General features: G+C 32.9%; 1 protein-coding gene across 1 annotated transcript; it reads right to left on the reverse strand.

The window, feature by feature from the left end:
* Positions 1-94: 94 nt before the first annotated feature.
* Positions 95-12278, reverse strand: LOC145320006 (uncharacterized). Its single transcript, XM_080162442.1, has 8 exons — positions 12257-12278; positions 9739-9822; positions 9146-9251; positions 8418-8475; positions 8132-8198; positions 7065-7217; positions 1127-1227; positions 95-249 (listed from the first exon to the last, which is right to left on the reverse strand). The coding sequence occupies exons 3-8, from the start codon at positions 9234-9236 to the stop codon at positions 105-107; spliced, it is 615 nt and encodes a 204-aa protein (XP_080018568.1). The 5' UTR covers positions 9237-9251; positions 9739-9822; positions 12257-12278; the 3' UTR covers positions 95-104.
* Between the last annotated feature and the right edge of the window lie 7528 nt (positions 12279-19806).

The raw sequence follows: 19806 nt of genomic DNA on the forward strand, positions 1-19806 counted from the left end.
CGAGCACTGACTGAAACCAACACCCCTTGTTTTGAAATAAATTTAAAAAGGGTAGGGGGGTACATTTTTTCCTTCTTATACCTAGCCTCTGTTGTTGGTAAATTCTATAATATTATATTATGCAATTTAAATTTTAGATTAGATTTAATTAAGAAAATACAATTTAAACTGTTTTTGTTAATTTCCTTAGAATCCTGAGAGAGTTGGAACCTAACACTTCTTAACTGTTTGCTACTTGATGTTGTCGACCTAGGAAAACATTTTAATTAAACAGAAACAAGGATAATTATGTCCAAAGGACAGCTAAATATTCTAAACGGCAAGCAAAAACATTTGTTTTGTGTGTAAGTAATTAAAATCCTTGTTAAATTTTCGGTTTGTTGTTATGTCATGTTGTCCTAAGAATATCGACAAGTCGATAATATGTTAGTCGGGACAAGTGTTTTTTCCCCTAGCCTCTAGGGGAGGGTGGGGGCGAACGTGCAACCCATAAAAACATGCAGTTCTCAAGATCTTTATTCATTTTTTTTATCATTTCGACATTTTTGTAGCATGAAATCATTGGCCTTTTCTGTGTGATTGTCCCTTACCACAAAATTGAAACAAAATAGCTGAAAGCTAAAAATATCTGCTGTTACTAAAGAATTTACTTGATTAAAAGGTTATAACACCGAATCTTTACATTTCAAATTATTTTTTAATTGAATTTAGTACATTTGTATAATGGCAACACACTTAGATATATAAGTGTCAAGTGCTTTTGAAAAGTCAAGTGTGCTTTCAAAGTAGATTACCTAACGACTAGAGGCTTCGCCCTTTGCATCTACGGGCTCTCTAGTATAGAAAAACAGGTTTGCTAGGACGGGAGGGGGGGGGGGGAGATTGTGGGGTTGAGTAAAAGGATCCTACACTTTCCAATTAGGTCTTAAAAAGAAAAAGTAAAAAACATATTTTTTGGAGAGGATATATTTTTCCAGGGGCGATTTCTTTCGGAATGGATTAGGTACTTACTTCCTCCCTTCCCCCCCCCCAAAAAAGTTACAAACCTTCCTGGTCCAATAAAAAGCCTCACTGTAAAGGTGAACCACACACACAGACAGACATTAAGCTACTGTTGGAAAATAACCTGTTTGTACTCATAAGGAGGTCAAGTTCTAGATCAGTCATTCTGTCTGTTTGTCCATCTTTGGTTGACGGGGTTTTGAACAAACTTAGATCATCTTCAACCTTAATAAACAAGATAAAATGTATTGTGATTTTAACTATAAAATTTATATAAGGTTATCATCATCATCATTGCCTTTTAGTTCTCGGCAGAACGTAGGCCATGCACAATGGTTCTCCAATCTTCCTTTGTTTCGGCACGTTTTGAGGCATTGCTGAAAGATGGAATTTCCTTAGCTTTCAGTTCACTTAAGAGTTCCCTCCTCCAGGTTGTTTTTGGTCTACCTGGTTTCCTCTTTCCTATGTGGGGGTTCCAAGTCAAGGCTTGATTGGTTATATCATCATGCCCTTTCTTTAGAGTGTGCCCCAACCATCTCCATTTTCTCTGTTTTATTGTCAGTTTAATGTCTGACATATCACTGCGCTCTAGAAGCTCAGCATTTGTGATCTTATTTGGCCAAAAGATCTTGTGGATTCTCCTGAGACATTTATTGACATATGTCTGTAGCTTGGAGACCACTGCTGTGTTTAGGAACCAAGTTTCAGCCCCATACAGCAAAACAGAGAGAACATTTGACTTGAACAGTCTTAACTTAGTCTTTATGGAGATGTTGTTGGAATTCCAAATTTTGTTTAGGCTGGCAAAGGCTGTCCTAGATTTGTTAATTCTAGCTTTAACATCTGTTAAAGTGCCTCCAGCTTCATCAATTTTACTTCCAAGATACTCAAAACAATCTACATTCTCAAGAATTTGGTCTCCAATAGTAATTGGTTCTTGGGAATTTGCATTTAATCTGAGTATTTTGGTTTTAGGAACATTTATTTCTAATCCAATTTTCTTGGAGGTTTCAGCTATCCTGTTAGTCCTTCTTTGCATTTGACTTCTATTGCTTGTTAACAAAGCAATATAACCAGCAAAGTCCAGATCTCCTAAATATTTGGGATTGCCAAATAGCTCCCAGCGAATGCCATCATTACTTTCACAGTTCTTCATGATCCAGTCAATGGCAAGGAGGAAAAGGAAGGGAGAAAGAAGGCATCCTTGTCTGACGCCTGTTACAATCTCAAAAAAGGTTGATAGTTTACCTTTATACATTACATTTCCACCTCCTTTATGATAGATAGCTTTAATGATATTGATTATCTTTTCTGGAATGTCATAGTGTCGGCAGATTTTCCAGAGAGATCTTCTGTCTAAAGAATCAAATGCTTTTTTGTAGTCAATGAAGTTTACAAAAAGCTCAGAGTTCCATTCCTTGGATTGCTCTATAATGATTCTTAGAGAGGTTATCTGATCAATAGTGGAACGGTTTGGTCTAAATCCAGCCTGATTAGGTCTTAGCTTTTCATTAACCTTCTTCTTTATTCTATTAAGAAGAATCTTACTAAGGATACGTCCAGGTACTGAAAGGAGCATTATCCCTCTGTAGTTTCCACATTGGGTCAAGTCTCCTTATTTGGCTAGTATTGAGATATGTCCATTCTTCCAGTCCTCTGGGCATAACTTATCATTCCATATCTTTGTGATCAAAGGTAGGAATGCCTCAGCAGACGTATCTAGGTCTGCTTTTATGACCTCAGCTGGGAGGTTATCAGGTCCAGCGGCCTTGTTATTTTTCAAACTTTTAATGGCCTCCTTGATTTCCAATAGATTTGGCGCTCGACAGTCAATGTCAAGTGCATCTGAGGGTGGAATCTCAGTTTCTTCCTCTGGAACTGGAAGATTCAGCAGTTCAGTGAAATGCTCTGCCCATCTATTTAGAATATCTTCATCAGTTTTAAGGAGTGAACCATCCTTGTCCCTGATGTGTGATCCTGATTTGTGTACTTTACCTGCAATGCTCTTAGTAATCTCATAGACATCTTTCATTCTATTTTGATTAGCAGCATTTTCTGCTTGCATAGCAAGGTTTTCCAAGTGTTCTTTTTTGTCAATTCTGACACTTCTTTGGATTTCCCTGCTAAGCATCTTATACAGGTCTTTATCTTCTGGAGAGTTTCTAGAGAGTGTCTTTTGTCTTACCTCTCTTCTTTGATCCATGAGATCAATGGATCTTTGAGTGATCCACGGCTTTTGGTTAGCCTTTTTGAAACCTAATTTTTCTTGGCTAGTATCATTATAAACTTTTTTGATACCTTGCCAAATATCTTCAACTTCATCATCCTCTTAAAGAGTCAACAACTCAAATCTGTTCTTTAGAGTGAGCTTAAACTCTTGTAGCTTTTCAGAGTTTTGAAGGGTTGTTAAATTATATTTTTTCCTGGGGTTAGGCTTTGTGTCCTGCTTTTTAAATCTAAGCCGAACTTTAGAAGATAGAAGATAATGGTCTGAATTAACATCAGGTCCTCTTTCAACCCTGACATCAAGGAGATACCCTTTAAAACGTCTAGATATACAGATGTGGTCTATCTGATTAAAGGTTCTTTGATCTGGTGATCTCCAGGTGGCAGTATGAATCTTCTTGTGTTTGAAGATGGTTCCACCAATGACAAGTTTGTTTTCAGTACAAAAACTTACAAGTCTATCACCATTGTCATTTTCCTTTCCATTACTTAAGCCTAGGCCATATCTGCACATGACTTCTTCTAAATTCTCATTATTACTCCCCACTTGAGCATTGAAATCTCCTAGGAGCATGGTCAGGTCCTTTTCTTTATGACCATTCTTAAATACAGAGTCAAGCTGGTCATAAAATTCGTTTTTTACCTCTGTATCTGCTTGTTCTGTAGGAGCATATGCTACTATTATTCTCAGATTGATGTTTTTATCTGAGGATTTGAAGTAAGCCTCCATGATTCTTGGACCATGGGGTTGCCAACTGATCATGGCCTGCTCTGCTTGCTTGGTCAGCATAAGAGCCACCCCTTGGTTATGTCCTAGATCCTCATTCTTATGGCCTGAGTAAAGTATTTTCAAGTCAGAATGATGTTTAAACTCTCCATTATTTGTCCACCTTGATTCGGTAATAGGCAGGATATCAACCCTGGCTTTAAGCATTTCTCGGCAAATGTTTTCTGTCTGGCCTGACTGAAACATTTTTGCTGGTCTGCGGGAATTCAGAATCATCCGCCTGACTGGTCCTTTAGCGGTTTCCCAGCCAAACATCATATTGTTGTTTCCAACCTCTACTTCGTTCCCGAGCCCAAAGTTAAATTATAAGGTTATAAATTGCCTAAAAAATGGCAGGTCAAAGGGTTTTAATTTTATTTAACCATTCTTGGTTACATTTTTTAATTCTTAAGGCCAAATTGTTGGAGAGTGATTTTACTTACTTTATCACTAACCTTGTACAATGTACATTCATACATGACGGTTATTACTTTGAATTAATAAACAAAATCTTCAGTTGTGATCATTACAATTATCATAAAATGGCGAATTAAAAAAATAAACAAAATCAATTGAAAATAGGTTTAATTTTTTTGGTTCATGGTTACATATTCGGTCACAATATTTTAATTTACTACAACTGAACAAGAATGACAACATTCATGAAAGCGAAGCTCTGAAATAATAGGACAAACGGACATTAACACTAGTAGCGTGTCAAAACTGAATAATCCTAATTTTACTTAAATTTGTTGCAAAACTGCTGAAATACATGGTACTGCTCAAGGAATTGATTATAGGGATGCGTCGCTTATAACACTGTACCTTATTGTAATAGGAATCAGTGTACCAAAAAATCAGATGAATCAGATAATTCTAACATACAAAAATTTGTTGTCAAAAAAGTAAAAAAACAGCATGTTTTTAAATTGACGTACGGACTTTCCGGTAACGATTATAGAGTTGCTGCGCTTTCTAAGTCGGACCCAACTGTTATATGAATCATCATACAGGGTGGGGCAAATAAGACCGGACAAATTATAACTTCTAAACAAATGAACATAAAATCGTCAATTTTAAAGATTTTATTGAATTTTAAAAACTGGCAAGCAAAATAGGTATATGACTAATGACTATTAGATTATTCAATAAAATCGCTGTCAGCCTTAATCACCACCTTTATCCGCCTCCTCAACCGCTGGCAGGTCCAGGTCAAAATGTACCTGTCCAAGTTGGCGTAGTTCTCCTTGATAGTGGCAATGAGGGAGGTCTTTGTGGTATGGGCACGTCTATTGGTGCATGCTTCAAAGTAGCCCCAGGCCCAAAAGTCTATTGAATTAAGATCGGGCTGCTGGGAGGCCACATTTCTTTAGGAACGTGAGTAACTGCAGGATCCAAATTCGCCCAACTTTCAAGCTACCCTTATACACGGAGGCTCTTATTTGGACCACAGTTGAGCGAACGACGTTCTTTACCTTTTTTAGAAATGGCATGAAGTTTCCCATAGTCTAAAATGAGTTATTTAAGCAAACAAAATTTAGCATAAATGGATATTTAAATCCCAAGGTATTAAATGATCGAGCGCTAGCTCATCATTTAATACCGAGGGATTTAAATATCCATTTATGCTAAATTTTGTTTGCTTAAATAACATTCTATTGCAACAAAAAGGTGATGTTAGCAAATAATTTCTTGAATAAAATCATAAAACGTTTTTTCATTTAATTTTCATTTTTTTCACTGTTGTGTTTTTATTTGACATTAAAAATAAAAATCATAAAAAATCTTCCAAATCAAAGAGAAAAAATCTTTGAATTATTGGTCAATTTAAGTTCAAAGATTTTTTTATTGTAAAAAGTTAAATTTTTAAAAACATTTTAGAAAAAAAATCTTCTAACAAAAAAAATATCATAATCCAAGATGGCGGCAATACATGTAAAATAATATTTTCAAAACAAAAAAATTAAAACTTGAATATCTTTTTTCACAGATTGAATTTCAAAAATCGGTCTGACAGTTTTTCCAAAGTCAGTATGATCTATCGAATGAAAAAGGTTTGAAACTGATAGAACATTTCTTTATACTAAAACATATTTTTTCTCCCGTTTTTTCCCACACTTCCAAAAAATGAAATTCAATGAAAATTAAATGGTTCTCACGTTAAAAAAAAGTTCCCACGGGTCCTAGAAATGAAATTAAATGAAAATCATATGTACCATTTAAATGAAAATTAAATGGTTCCCACACTCGAAAAATTTTCCCACGCTTGACATTCTTGAAAAAACCTAATTAATTGAATATTTAAACAAACTGAATATCGCGTTTTTTGCAATGGAATGAGTTTTTAAGTTCAATATGGGTCCCTGAAGTCAAGAACCGAGAAATTTTCACGAATTTTTATGGTTTTTGACGTTTTTTACATCTCAAAATCTGACCCGTTTCACTTTGCTGGAGTACTACGGCCAAGCCATTTCAAAAAGAAAGCTCTAGTCTTTTGTAGTGTCTTACATTTGTATCTAACAGTATCCCCAGCAAGTTGCATACCTCTACCTCACCTACAGATGGGCTGAGGTCAGATTTAGTGGGCCCTAGTCGAGAATACAGTTTAAACCACCGGCGCATTTGGAATCTGCCTTGTTGAACATATGCACGGCCAGCTCGTTGTACACGTCCATCTTCGTACAAAGATTTTTTTGTGCTGAAAGGTCATTACCTAAGCTTTTTATAGTGTGGTCAAACGTCCTGATTGGTCAAGTAGTTTTTGCGCTATGGCCGTTTAAAGTTTGTCCGGTCTTATTTGCCCCACCCTGTACAAAGCTTGAAATCGATAGGACAATTCTAACCTGTTTAAATTAATGAGAAGAAGCTAACTGTTCCAGACGGACGGACGGACCTATCCTAAGTTTAGAAAAGCTTTGCTTTTAAACACATATAATTGTTTTTTAATACATCTACTCTTATTGACCGCATTATTCATCAGATTTTAAAATTGTTCTTGCTAAATAAAATATTTGATAATTTATCTTTTGTTAGATTTAAAGCTTTCATGGATGGTCTCATCTTTGTTTACCTTTTCATCTAAGACATCATTATATTTGTTATTTTCTTTAGCATCATTCTGAATGTTATTTAGGGAAAGCTTCAGCTTTTGCCAAGATAATTGTGTTCCAATGTTGGCGCTGTTCTCAGATCTTAGCGGTGTTATTGGGTTGCTACGCGTCTCCTAAAATTATAACCATTAAAAAGTCTGTATAAAGATTACACAATCTCTAAAAATAGGGTTGCGGTACCCTAAAAAAAATAGTTATAAACCTTCCCAGGACCTGTAAAGGAGAACCATATCGGTTCTGTGGTTAGCAAGATCCTTCGGAACACACAGAAAGAGATTCTTTTACTTATAAGGATAGGTCAGTTTAGGTAAGGCTATAATTAGTTTCTCCCATAGGGTTAGACAAAAACTTTTTTTAAATTCTTTTTCTAAACGGGAGGGGTTTCAGTGCTCGATAGAAACTTGATAAAAAACCACCAAATATTCGACTTTAATAAAACCTTTTCTCGTAATTATTCGAATCCGGTGGATAGGAACCGGTTCTCATCCATACGAAAAAACTATGTCTAGCATCGAGCGTATTATATCCAGCTTTCTACGAATATAAAAATGTACAATCATAAGATTAAAACCAGTTTTTTTAGCCCTTGACTTCGGCACCTGCAACTTTTTTTGTTAGTGAAGCTGGAGGCTTCAAATTTTGGGTATTGGGTCTACTCATGGCAGGCTTTAAGCAGTTAAAGCGGGGTATTTCTTGCAGGGTTCCTTTAAATGATTTATTTTCCAGTATGGTTTCGAAACCTACTAAATATATCCAGATTAAAAAATCACGTATAGCATCGTATTAAAAACAAATTTCCACAAGTATTGAAATAAAAAATCATAAAATTAATCGGGACTAAGAAAACTGGTTTTAAGCTTATAATTTTTCATTTTAATATCTGCGGAGAGCTGTTTAATATACGATGCGATTACTATCTATTCTAAATGTAAAAGGTTGTTGTAGAAAACAGCAATAATCAACATCCATGGGAAGCAGACCAGCAGACCCACCTTATATGTAGCTAGAAAAGTTTCTCTTTTATAACCTGATAATTGTTTTCTAGACTGTCTAAGAAGTCAAATGATAGCGGCGGCGGTCCTGACAACCCAAATCTAACAAAAATATAATATTAATGATACATAAATTTGAATCTCATTAAACAAAGGTTATTTTGTCTATAATATACATACATACATATATGCTTAAGGTAATGAATAAAAAAACAAAAAAAAATCAAAAAAACTATAAGTTTTCGAGCCAACGAATAAGATTGAGCTTACATCTAAATCTGTAATAATCTACAAATAAAGTTACTAAAAGTTATTTCTTACCCTGAATTTGGACTTGTAAGGCTCGAACTTCTGAATGTAGAACTGGATGACAATAAATCTAAACAAATACATCACATATCACTTCGACAAAACCTAGGTTTTAAGCAAGTCTCACACAACTTTTCTCCAAATAAACTGTTTGAAATAATTTGTTTTGTTCGAAAGTGTACAGACTTCTACAGACTTATACTTTTATGAAAGGTTACATCATATCATATATTTGATAATTTATTTAAGAGGGCGAAAAAAAAGAATAATGAAAAAATGGATTTTAATGTATGAATTATCATTTTTTATGGAAAGAAAAATTCACTTTGAAAATTGCATTCATGATTTTTTTCAGGAATGATAATCTGAGATATTTATTTTTGTAGATTTTGAATCCCAAAAAGGGCCATATTCTTAGATTTATGGTTTAAATAAAATAATAAAATATATGTTTTAATTTCTCCTTTTTAAAAAAAGAACTTAGTCGGCTTCAAATGAAATTTATAAAATGACACACTTACAACTTTTTATTATTGATATTAGCAAAATATTTGATAGAAATTGTGATAATAAGCATTGTTATTTAATCGGACAAAAGATTATCCAAAATTTTTAACTCCAATTTATCAAAGCTTTATATAGTGCCTTTAAAAATACGACGAAATACTGGCCTACCATTGGTCAATTTAAATATATAATGGCCTGTCATTAGTTCTTTTGTCCGCAGTGTATTGACTAACCTGAAAGCTGTAAAGATCGTTGTGTGAAAGACTGACCGCCCTTCATAGAAAATGGGGAAATTTGAAATGGAGAAATTGTGGCTGTTGTCATACGCACTTGTCGTTTCTGAAAATAATTACTTTTGTTGCTTCACCCCTAGTCTCTAGGATAGATAGGTAAGGTCAATAAATGTCTTCCCTATGACCAGAGATCATAAGAGATAAAGTAAGGTACGATAAAAAGATACACATCCCTAAAGATGATAAACAAAATTACCCCTTTAATAGATTAAAGTTTTGGGTTGAAAAGTTTAGGCACCATTAGTTTTGAACAAACCAATCAAAATTAAAAAGAGGACCCAAAGAATAAAATTTGGGTACCAGTGTAATTTACAATTTAATGATCCATTTTTCCCAGCTTAAACGGTTTTAATAACAAATTATTGAAAAATTTAATCAATAAATAGTTTGAATATGGCTCGACAGATGCTGAACAATATTGAAATGATCTAGGTAAAAAGGGAAAATGAAGGGCTAAAAATTTAAACTGACCATATTTCCTCTGCTACTAATGAATACTATTGTCCTTGTTTCAATAGAAAATAGCATAAAACCTGATGTTGTTGAAATGCTTTGCCGACGAGACCAAGTAATTCTCTTCTTCTTCTCAAAGACAAAACTTTTGATGGCACTGTTTTCTAAATCAAAAGATTTCAGGGATGTTAACTGATGTTAACGATAAATTTATGAACACTGTCTTCTATAGATTAAAATTATAGGTGGAAAAGTTTAGACACTAAGGATTTGCATATTCATAACCCAATTAAGATTTAATAAAGTCCTCGAGACTTTTGAGCTGTAGATAAGAAATTGTGTTTATAAAAGTTTGGAGACCTTTATAATTTAAATTTCAATATTTCCTTCCTTCCTTCCTAGTATCATTAGATACATAATATATTGTACAAAATTTTAATTTCCCTCGTTATTTACTCATGTTTCTTTATTTTTAGTTTTAGCGGAGCTGTTTTACAATTTTAGAATATCCGCACGACTGTTTGTCTGTATTTTGTTAATTTATAATTAGTTACCAAGTTTTGTTCCCCTTTAATTTAATATTTCCTGAGAATCTTGAATTTTGTTACCTTATTATTGCTGCCCTAGCTATGAACAATATTTTCCTCGCTTATAACCAGCTGGATGTGTCCATCAGTAATTTCTTATAATATTCACTTTTGATATGTATGTAATATATTGAGAGGATACCGTGGTTTTTTTTATGAACCTGTAATAAAATTAGTTTGTCGTGTGGGAGGTGATTTAGTTATTCCTTACCATTCAAATATGCGCTACTTGGTATATCATTATCCTAGCTTCTCTACAACTAGGACATGTCACCATACTTTCAAACAAATTGTTTCAATATTTTTAGTATTTTCATTTAACTTTACTATAAATTCATAATTTTACAAACTTCCTTTATAAAAATAATAGTTTCCTGTTCTTTTCTATCCATGTTATTGTGATTTTTTATTAATTTCCTACTTTTGGATACAATTATCCTTGCTTATTTTATGATACATAATTCACGTTACTTACAAAATTATGAGTGCCACTTTTAATTAATCTTTTATAGAAATTTAATCAAATAAACATTCATTATTTAAGAAAACAAGAATGACAACGACCATAACATATAGATTATATTAAATTCAAGAAAAGATTGGTAGCAGGGCAAAGTGTCTCAAAAATCAGCCATGTAACGTCATAATAATGATGGAGATGAGAGGAGAGGAGAAGATTTTAAACCCTCCCCACACACTAGAATAAATATTGAACGGAACGAGATAAAAAAACAAAGACTTATCTTTAATATATAAATTTTACAATCATGTTGAAAAGAAAAAGCACCACGATACATAGTTACAAAGTGAGGAAAATATAGTTACATAGTGAGGGAAATATAGTTACATAGTGAGGGAAATATAGTTACATAGTGAGGGAAATATAGTTACATAGTGAGGGAAATATAGTTACATAGTGAGGGAAATATAGTTACATAGTGAGGGAAATATAGTTACATAGTGAGGGAAATATAGTTACATAGTGAGGGAAATAAAGTTACATAGTGAGGGAAATATAGTTACATAGTGAGGGAAATAAAGTTACATAGTGAGGGAAATATAGTGCATAGTGAGGGAAATATAGTTATATAGTGAGGGAAATATATTTACATAGTGAGGGAAATATAGTACATAGTGAGGGAAATATAGTTACTTAGTGAGGGAAATATAGTTACGTAGTGAGGAAAATATAGTACATAGTGAGGGAAATATAGTTACATAGTGAGGGAAATATAGTTACATAGTGAGGGAAATATAGTTACATAGTGAGGGAAATATAGTTACATAGTGAGGGAAATATAGTTACATAGTGAGCGAAATAAAGTTACATAGTGAGGGAAATATAGTTACAAAGTGAGGAAAATATAGTTACATAGTGAGGGAAATATAGTTACATAGTGAGGGAAATATAGTTACAAAGTGAGGAAAATATAGTTACATAGTGAGGGAAATATAGTTACATAGTGAGGGAAATTAAGCATTATATGTATAATACGCTTGGTGTGTAAAATCATTAATTACTTTTCATCATGAAAGAAAAATATTTAGTTTTTGTTCTTTTTAACAAAAAATATCTAAATGAATTTTTAAAAAAATTGATGATGTCTTAAATAAAATTATTTTTCGTTTGTTTGTTTATTATATTAGGCTAGGTTAGTTCATATTGGGTAGTGGGTGTTGGGTATTGGCCTTGCAGGGTCAAGACCCACCACAGAGAGAATAAAATAAACCCAACTTTCCCATTTATTCCAAATATAAAGGGGATGATTTATAGGGCTCAATAGGTCTTAGGGTATATAGGCAGATTAATTTAATTGAAGAAAAATACGCTAAACTTCTATACATTATGTAAATGAAAATTAAAATGGTTTCCAGTATGGCTTCAAAACCAATAGTTATCCGCTGGATTAGAACCGGTTCTCAGCTTAACAAAAGTAGTTTAAATCTCAAAATTTTCATTTTATTATCCGCGTAAAGCTGTCTATAATACGAGGCGAGAAATAACTATTACCTTTTCTTGAATCTCTTCCTCTCCATCTAATTAGAATATTTATTACTATAATATTATCATATTACACACATGTCAATTAGAGTTATTTAAATTCAAAATTGGTAATAGCAAAGATTTTCCATAATTATTGGTTGGTCCATCTATAGCGATATTATAATCATAATTGAGTTGTTCTATCCAATTTAAACTATATAAGATGATTCCTTTAATTTAGAAAGCATAGAATCTCTTTAATCTAATTCTACAAGTTTATAAGCCTTTTATAATCATGTTGATATATTTTGGATGTATTAATATCATTTCGATTTGATTTTGTTGGTACATCATAAAATCACCGAAAATCAGTAAGAAATTTCAGATACGAACATCTCTTTGATGGCTTCACTACTTATAAACATTATTATTTTTGTAGTCAAACACCGTACAAAGGTCAAAGTGACATAAAACTATTTGTTAAACGTGGGTGCACTAATAGCATCTAGATTCAATAGGAAGAGAGATACGGCTTAAATCTAAAAATAAAATTGTTTAAACCCGTCTCAGGACATAAGAAAAGATTCCCTATATTGTAGGGTTTGCAAAGTTTTAAGAAAAAAATGAAAACCTTACCACTTTATTTAATAGGATAAGTTTGTAATTAGATAAGTAATAAATATTCCTGTATTTTTTGCATTAAAGGCAGCCTTTATTTTTTCTCTCTCTTCTGCGTGAACTCTAGAAAATTAAAAAATATTTATATTACATTTGTTTTGACAATGATAAGTTTAATATTAGTATAGATAATGTTTCTGTCACACAAATCTCCTATCTTATTTACTACAATTTTTTTACTTTTTTGACTAGTTTTGACACTATTATTTATGATTTAGTGATTGGCATCTGGTTATCTGTATTTGAAATTAACAAGATATGTATTTGTCCGTGTGATAAGAATCTAGCTAATAGCTGAACTGATAAGGTTCTTCTTTACAATGAAGCATGTCATAGGTCCAGATTTTTAATTATTTTCGGTCAGGGTAGTAAAGAGATATCGCCACTATTATAAATTTATCCCCCAAATTTTTTACTTTTTCTTTTCAAAATTTAATTTAAGTAGAGGGTAAACACTCCTCTCCCCTCCACCTTCCTTCAAGTACCCTACCCAAAGAGTTGAAGCCGCTAGTAATGATAATAATAGCATATTTTAAAAGGAAAAATACCTTAGAGTTTGAAGATTACAGTTCTTTGGCCCATTACTAAACAAAACAGTCATTAATTAGAGTGGCTGCGCTAATAAAATTTATATAAAAAGAACAATCTTGTTTTCAATTATCATTCTTTATATTGTTGAAAATCGAATATTTAACAATTTGAAAATTGTTATTAGTTTAAGTTTCTAGTGCTTTCCCTCAAAGTGTCTAACGAGCACTAAACCCTTCTTAGATAGATGTAGATAAAAATAGAGGAGGAGGGGGTGCTTTCCGTAACCCTGCGGGGCTACCCAGTACCCAATATAACCTAACCAATGATAACAAAAAGTAATAAACAAACAAATGGAAAACTAACCCCGCCCCGTTATTTTAATTTGACTTTAAAACAAGGGACGGGGTTTTCTATGCTCGACTAGGCGATTTGAGGGAAATCTAGAAGTTTCTCCACCTTGCAAAAGGATGTTCCTTGTCTTCGCCAGTGAGATTTCCAGTAATCTTAATATTTTTAAATTAAGAATTTTAAACAAATGTCATGATTATTAAGGTAATTACTTTTTGATATTGTAAAAGTTTAAGGTAGTTTAGACTTTTTAACAATTTAACCCATCCATGTTTAACCTTACACTAAAATTTAAGCCTACCACTGACCAACAAGTTCTTAATTATTGGGAGGTTAATTATCATTTAAAGTAATTTTACCCTTCATTTTATACTCATATTTAAGAGGCCTCTAGGGACACGTAAAATTATTTCTTTCAATCTATTGTAAAATCAGCAAATAAACCAAAAATATTTTTTTCGCCGATAGATGGTGATAGTTGTGTTTTTAGCTAATTGCAAAAATGTCCGTAAAGCGGTCTTTTTTTCTTTTTGTCGATTTCTCTGGGGAGGGTGGTGGTACCCTTCCACAAAATAGTTATAAACCTATGAAAAGCTACCTTGTTAAGGGGAACCATATCGGTTCAGCGGTTAGCGAGATCCTTTGGTGCAGACACACGACAAACACACATCCTGTTACTTTATTATAAGGATATAAAACTAAACTAAAATCAAATACCTTGAAATAATCCCAGATTGATAGGCAAATATTTCTTCCTAAAACATTTTTTTCATTAAAACGACATTTATTTGGTTTGATTAAAACGTTGAGTACTTTGATTGTTTGGCTAAAACAAGCAGTGTTCTAACTTTTAAACCTTTAATTTAATCTACAGAAGGTTTAATTTTGTTTAGTATCTTAAATAAATATAAAAATTTTACCTAATTTTATATACTTTACATCATCATAGAGCAGCAATTCTTTCTCATCTCTAATAAAAAATATATAAATAAAAATAAAGTTTTAATAATTTCAGGTCTTTTCCCTCCAAGTTCATGTAAAGCCTGAAACCCCTTTCCCTTCCTTTATTGTTGACTCAATAGCCCTGAAGAGTGGTCGATGACAAATTAATGCCACGCTGTATCACGGGATGGGGGCGTGATTGAAATGTGTAGTATACTCCTTTGATTAAACTCAATTTACGGGTTTTTATATAATTGCAACGTAGTTATAAGACTTTTGGTAGCAATAAATTGAGACGTTGGGTATCCCTCTAACTGAACCGATTTTTGATTAGTCAACGGTCTAAATTTGTCTCGGCCAGGATATGATTAAAAGCCTAAATCGGCCAAGGAATAGCCGAGTACAATATTTTTAAACTTAAAAAATTAAAAATAAAGAGCTAAATGATTTATTGCGTCTTTCTCTTTTTATCGACAGACGCACTTGGATATATTATTTTCATAATTAATTATATGTATTTCCCATGTTAACGTCACCTTATGTGTAAATTTGGTGAGCTAAATTATTGAGTAGCGTTGTTAAGTTAGGATGGAAGAATTTTGTAATGAAAGCAAAAGTGGGGTAGAGGATAAGGGATGGGGTAAAACGGGTTATCATAATGTTTTATTTTCTTGACTTTAAGTTAAACTCTATCCTGAAGAGTATTATTAATATTTGGTATAATAAGCCATAAATACTTCCTCCCATTTTAACAAGGGAGTTTAAGCTTTTTTATTTGAGGGAGGAGGGGTGGGTGGGTAGAAATTAAAAATTCAAAATTTTTGGGGTTATCTTTATATCATAGAGGCTACTGCACCTACAAATTCATTTTGGGGAGAGGTGATCACCCCTTTACCCCCCCCCCCCACATTGGACGTCCATGCATCTTAAGGGTTGAATTTGTTCCACCGGCAAGATTTTTTGGTCTTTTGATAACTCGTTTTACCCCATCCCTTATCCTCTACCCCACTTTTGCTTTCATTACAAAATTCTTCCATCCTAACTTAACAACGCTGCTCAATAATGTAGCTCACCAAATTTACACATAAGGTGACGTTAATTGGGAAATACATATAATTAATTATGAAAATAATATATCCAAGTGCGTCTGTCGATAAAAAGAGAAAGACGCAATAAATCATTTAGCTCTTTATTTTTAATTTTTTAAGTTTAAAAATATTGTACTCGGCTATTCCTTGGCCGATTTAGGCTTTTAATCATATCCTGGCCGAGACAAATTTAGACCATTGACTAATCAAAAATCGGTTCAGTTAGAGGGATACCCAACGTCTCAATTTATTGCTACCAAAAGTCTTATAACTACGTTGCAATTATATAAAAACCCGTAAATTGAGTTTAATCAAAGGAGTATACTACACATTTAAATCACGCCCCCATCCCGTGATACAGCGTGGAATTAATTTGTCATCGACCCATCTTAAGACCTCATAAATTTTTTAATTGTTTTTCAAAATGCGTCCTTTCCCCTTCTACAAAGTCCTTCGCACTTACGCATTTCTGGTTGGTCGGTTAGTCCTAATCATCATGGAGGGAAGGGACATTGGACAGAAATAACACAAGTACCCAAAGATAAATGGAATAATATTCACGATACTTTATTAGTTGGCTCTAAACTTTGGCTATTTTACTAAATTTAGATTAGATAGTTCCAAACTAATAGTGTTCAAACTTTTCAAACAATAACCTTACACTCTTGTTTATCATCAATGCAGATGTAATTTAATTTACCATCCATTATCTTATCCCTGCTAATTATATAGTAACAACCTGAGATAGTATCCATACATAGAAACCTCCAAGGAATAATTATATAGTAACAACCTGAGATAGTATCCATACATAGAAACCTCCAAGGAATAATTGTACAGTAACAACCTGAGATAGTATCCATACATAGAAACCTCCAAGGAATAATTGTACAGTAACAACCTGAGATAGTATCCATACATAGAAACCTCCAAGGAATAATTATATAGTAACAACCTGAGATAGTATCCATACATAGAAACCTCCAAGGAATAATTATACAGTAACAACCTGAGATAGTATCCATACATAGAAACCTCCAAGGAATAATTATACAGTAACAACCTGAGATAGTATCCATACATAGAAACCTCCAAGGAATAATTATACAGTAACAACCTGAGATAGTATCCATACATAGAAACCTCCAAGGAATAATTATATAGTAACAACCTGAGATAGTATCCATACATAGAAACCTCCAAGGAATAATTATATAGTAACAAGGATGACAACATCCATAAGTAGCGAAGCACAAAAAATCATGGATGGAAATACGTAAAAGTAGATTTAAAGTTTATTTATTAAAATCAGGAATAGATTTATTGGAGAAAATAAACACGAAACCTTGTTTTATTTTGTATAACGAAGTCGGTCAAAGAAAATTACATAAAAGATGCTCATAACAATGGGAAAAATTATTTTGATACTGATATCCCAAAATGCATCAGAGATATGGAAAATAAGGGAAAAAATTTAAAAATAGCCAAAAACCTACAAAAAAGCAGTTTGACCGTCATGGTTGTTTTCTCTAAACAACAGGGAAATTTGAGTTTGATATGTATAACTGAAAAAATTTTGGAAATCGGACCATAAATACAAAAGATATGGAGAAAAAACAAAAATAGCCTAAAACCTGCTGAAAGCCAGTCTGGCCGTTATAGTTGTTTTCTTTAAAGGACAGAAAATTTAATTTTGATATGTAAAACTGAAAAAATTTTGGAAATCGGACCATAAACACCAAAGATATGGAGAAAAATGTGAAAAATACAAAAATAGCCTAAAACCTGCTTAAAGGCAGTCTGACCCCATAGTTGTTTTCTTTAAACGACAGGAAATTTAATTTTGATATCTATAACTGAAAAAAATTTGAAAATCGGACCATAAACACTGAAGATATGAAGAAAAATGTGAAAAATACAAAAATAGCCTAAAACCTGCTTAAAAGCGGTCCTATCGTCATCGATGTTTTATACTTAATTGTGCTCTTTAATGATGGGAATGTTGTCAAAAAGTTTCAGCATTCTATCTTTTATAGGAGCTGAGTAAATCCCATTTCCCCCATAGCGTTACGGACGGACTGACTGACGGACTGACTGACGGACGGACGGACGGACGGACGGACATAGTGAATTATAGAGTAGCTTCGCTACTAACAACCTGAGATAGTATCCATACATAGAAACCTCCAAGGAATTATAATATAGTAACAACCTGAGATAGTAGCCATACATAGAAACCTCCAAGGAATAATTATACAGTAACAACCAAAGATAGTATCCATACATAGAAACCTCCAAGGAATTATTATATAGTAACAACCTGAGATAGTATCCATACATAGAAACCTCCAAGGAATAATTATATTGTAACAACCTGAGATAGTAGCCATACATAGAAACCTCCAAGGAATAATTATATAGTAACAACCTGAGATAGTAGCCATACATAGAAACCTCCAAGGAATAACAGTTCACCTAAAATATTTCAATATAACAAACGCGAGAGATAGATAGATAAGATAGATAGATAGATAAGATAGATAGATAGATAAGATAGATAGATAGATAAGATAGATAGATAGATAAGATAGATAGATAGATAAGATAGATAGATAGATAAGATAGATAGATAGATAGATTAATAGATAGAAAAATAGATAGATATATAGATAGGTAGATAGAAGAATAAATAGTTAGATAGATAGACAGATAGATCGATAGAGGTAGAGATAGAGAAACTAACCAGGGAGTAAGGGAGGGGACAATGGATTGAATATTCTATTTTTAAGGAGTCTCAGACTTTGGGGACTTGCTTAAAGGGAATGTGCACGAATACAGCAGATTCTTACTGATTTTTGGGACTTGCGCATCAATGCCCCGCTAACTAGCTGAGCTAGTTTTGAATATGCAGACAGAAAAGTTTGTTATTTATCGCTGGTTTTAACAAATATTTTTTCCCAAGAAAATGTCATTTCATGTATAGAAACTCTACTGTGATATTTATGTATTAAATAATCTAAGAACCGCTTGAATTTAGGGGCCAGTTATAAATATATCAGAAGGGTTGAGGTAGTTCTAAACAAGATTTTTCTAGTGATTAATTACAGAATGTTTACTACATTGTGATGTGTTGACAATTTAATTTTCAAGTAAATGATTTTTTTCTTAGAACTAATTTTGTTCTAAATTAGGTTATCATGATCCCTTTACAATTTTGGTAAAATTTTCCTGATAAATCTGGTTTTCATTGCTTTTCAGCGAACCCTCTTAAATTGAATTAATTGCCCATTGTCCCCTCCCTTACTCCCTGGAAACTAACAGATAAATGAGAAAGGGGATAATAAATTGTAAATTAAAACAGGTACCGAAATCTTGATTGATTGGTTTGAACTAGCGGTGTAATTAAATAATTGTAATCAGGGTTATATTCTGTTTTCCATCCAGTAAAAGAAGAAGACAAGGGGCATGAGGTATATGAAACTCTCCCATCAGGGCAGGGTCATTGTCCCAATTTTGTAGTGGGTCATTGAAATCAGCTAATAGCGTCGAAAACATAAACACAATAAAGCAATTTGCTGGCAGACGAAAAGGATCTCTGTCAAAAGGGACAGGTAGTTTTCAAGATTATACATCTAAACTTTATATTTATTGATAGTCTTATCCCTAATGTTCTCTCTATATAATGAGGGGACATTAACCTCTTTGAAAGAAAACTTAAAAAGAGGAAACAAAATGTTTTTTTTCATAACATATAGACAGACACCCTTCCTCTTACTATGAAATCAACGTTACCTCAGTTTTGAGATTATTTGTAAAAAATCTTCGACAAGTGCCAGCTTTCCTAAAAATAAAACATTGATGGCGAGCCATGAGTAATCATTGAAAATAAGACAAAGTGGTTGAAAGAACAGAGGTTCAGTGGACATAAATCAAGAATTTAATCAGGAAATAATTCAAAGTTTTTTAAATATTATTGCGTAGTTTAGCTCC

This window comes from Acartia tonsa, chromosome 5 (genome assembly GCF_053477335.1).
Source record: "Acartia tonsa isolate MP-2025a chromosome 5, ASM5347733v1, whole genome shotgun sequence".
Classification (NCBI taxonomy): domain Eukaryota; kingdom Metazoa; phylum Arthropoda; class Copepoda; order Calanoida; family Acartiidae; genus Acartia; species Acartia tonsa.

Bases quoted from the DNA above. Each gene is read 5' to 3' on its own strand.
- LOC145320006 (XM_080162442.1), bottom strand. From the start codon at position 9,236: ATGACAACAGCCACAATTTCTCCATTTCAAATTTCCCCATTTTCTATG. The intron at 8,476-9,145 runs GTTAGTCAATAC...GTATTTGTTTAG, and splicing joins ACGATCTTTACAGCTTTCAG to ATTTATTGTCATCCAGTTCT. The intron at 7,218-8,131 runs GTTATAAAAGAG...TTATAATTTTAG, and splicing joins GTCTAGAAAACAATTATCAG to GAGACGCGTAGCAACCCAAT.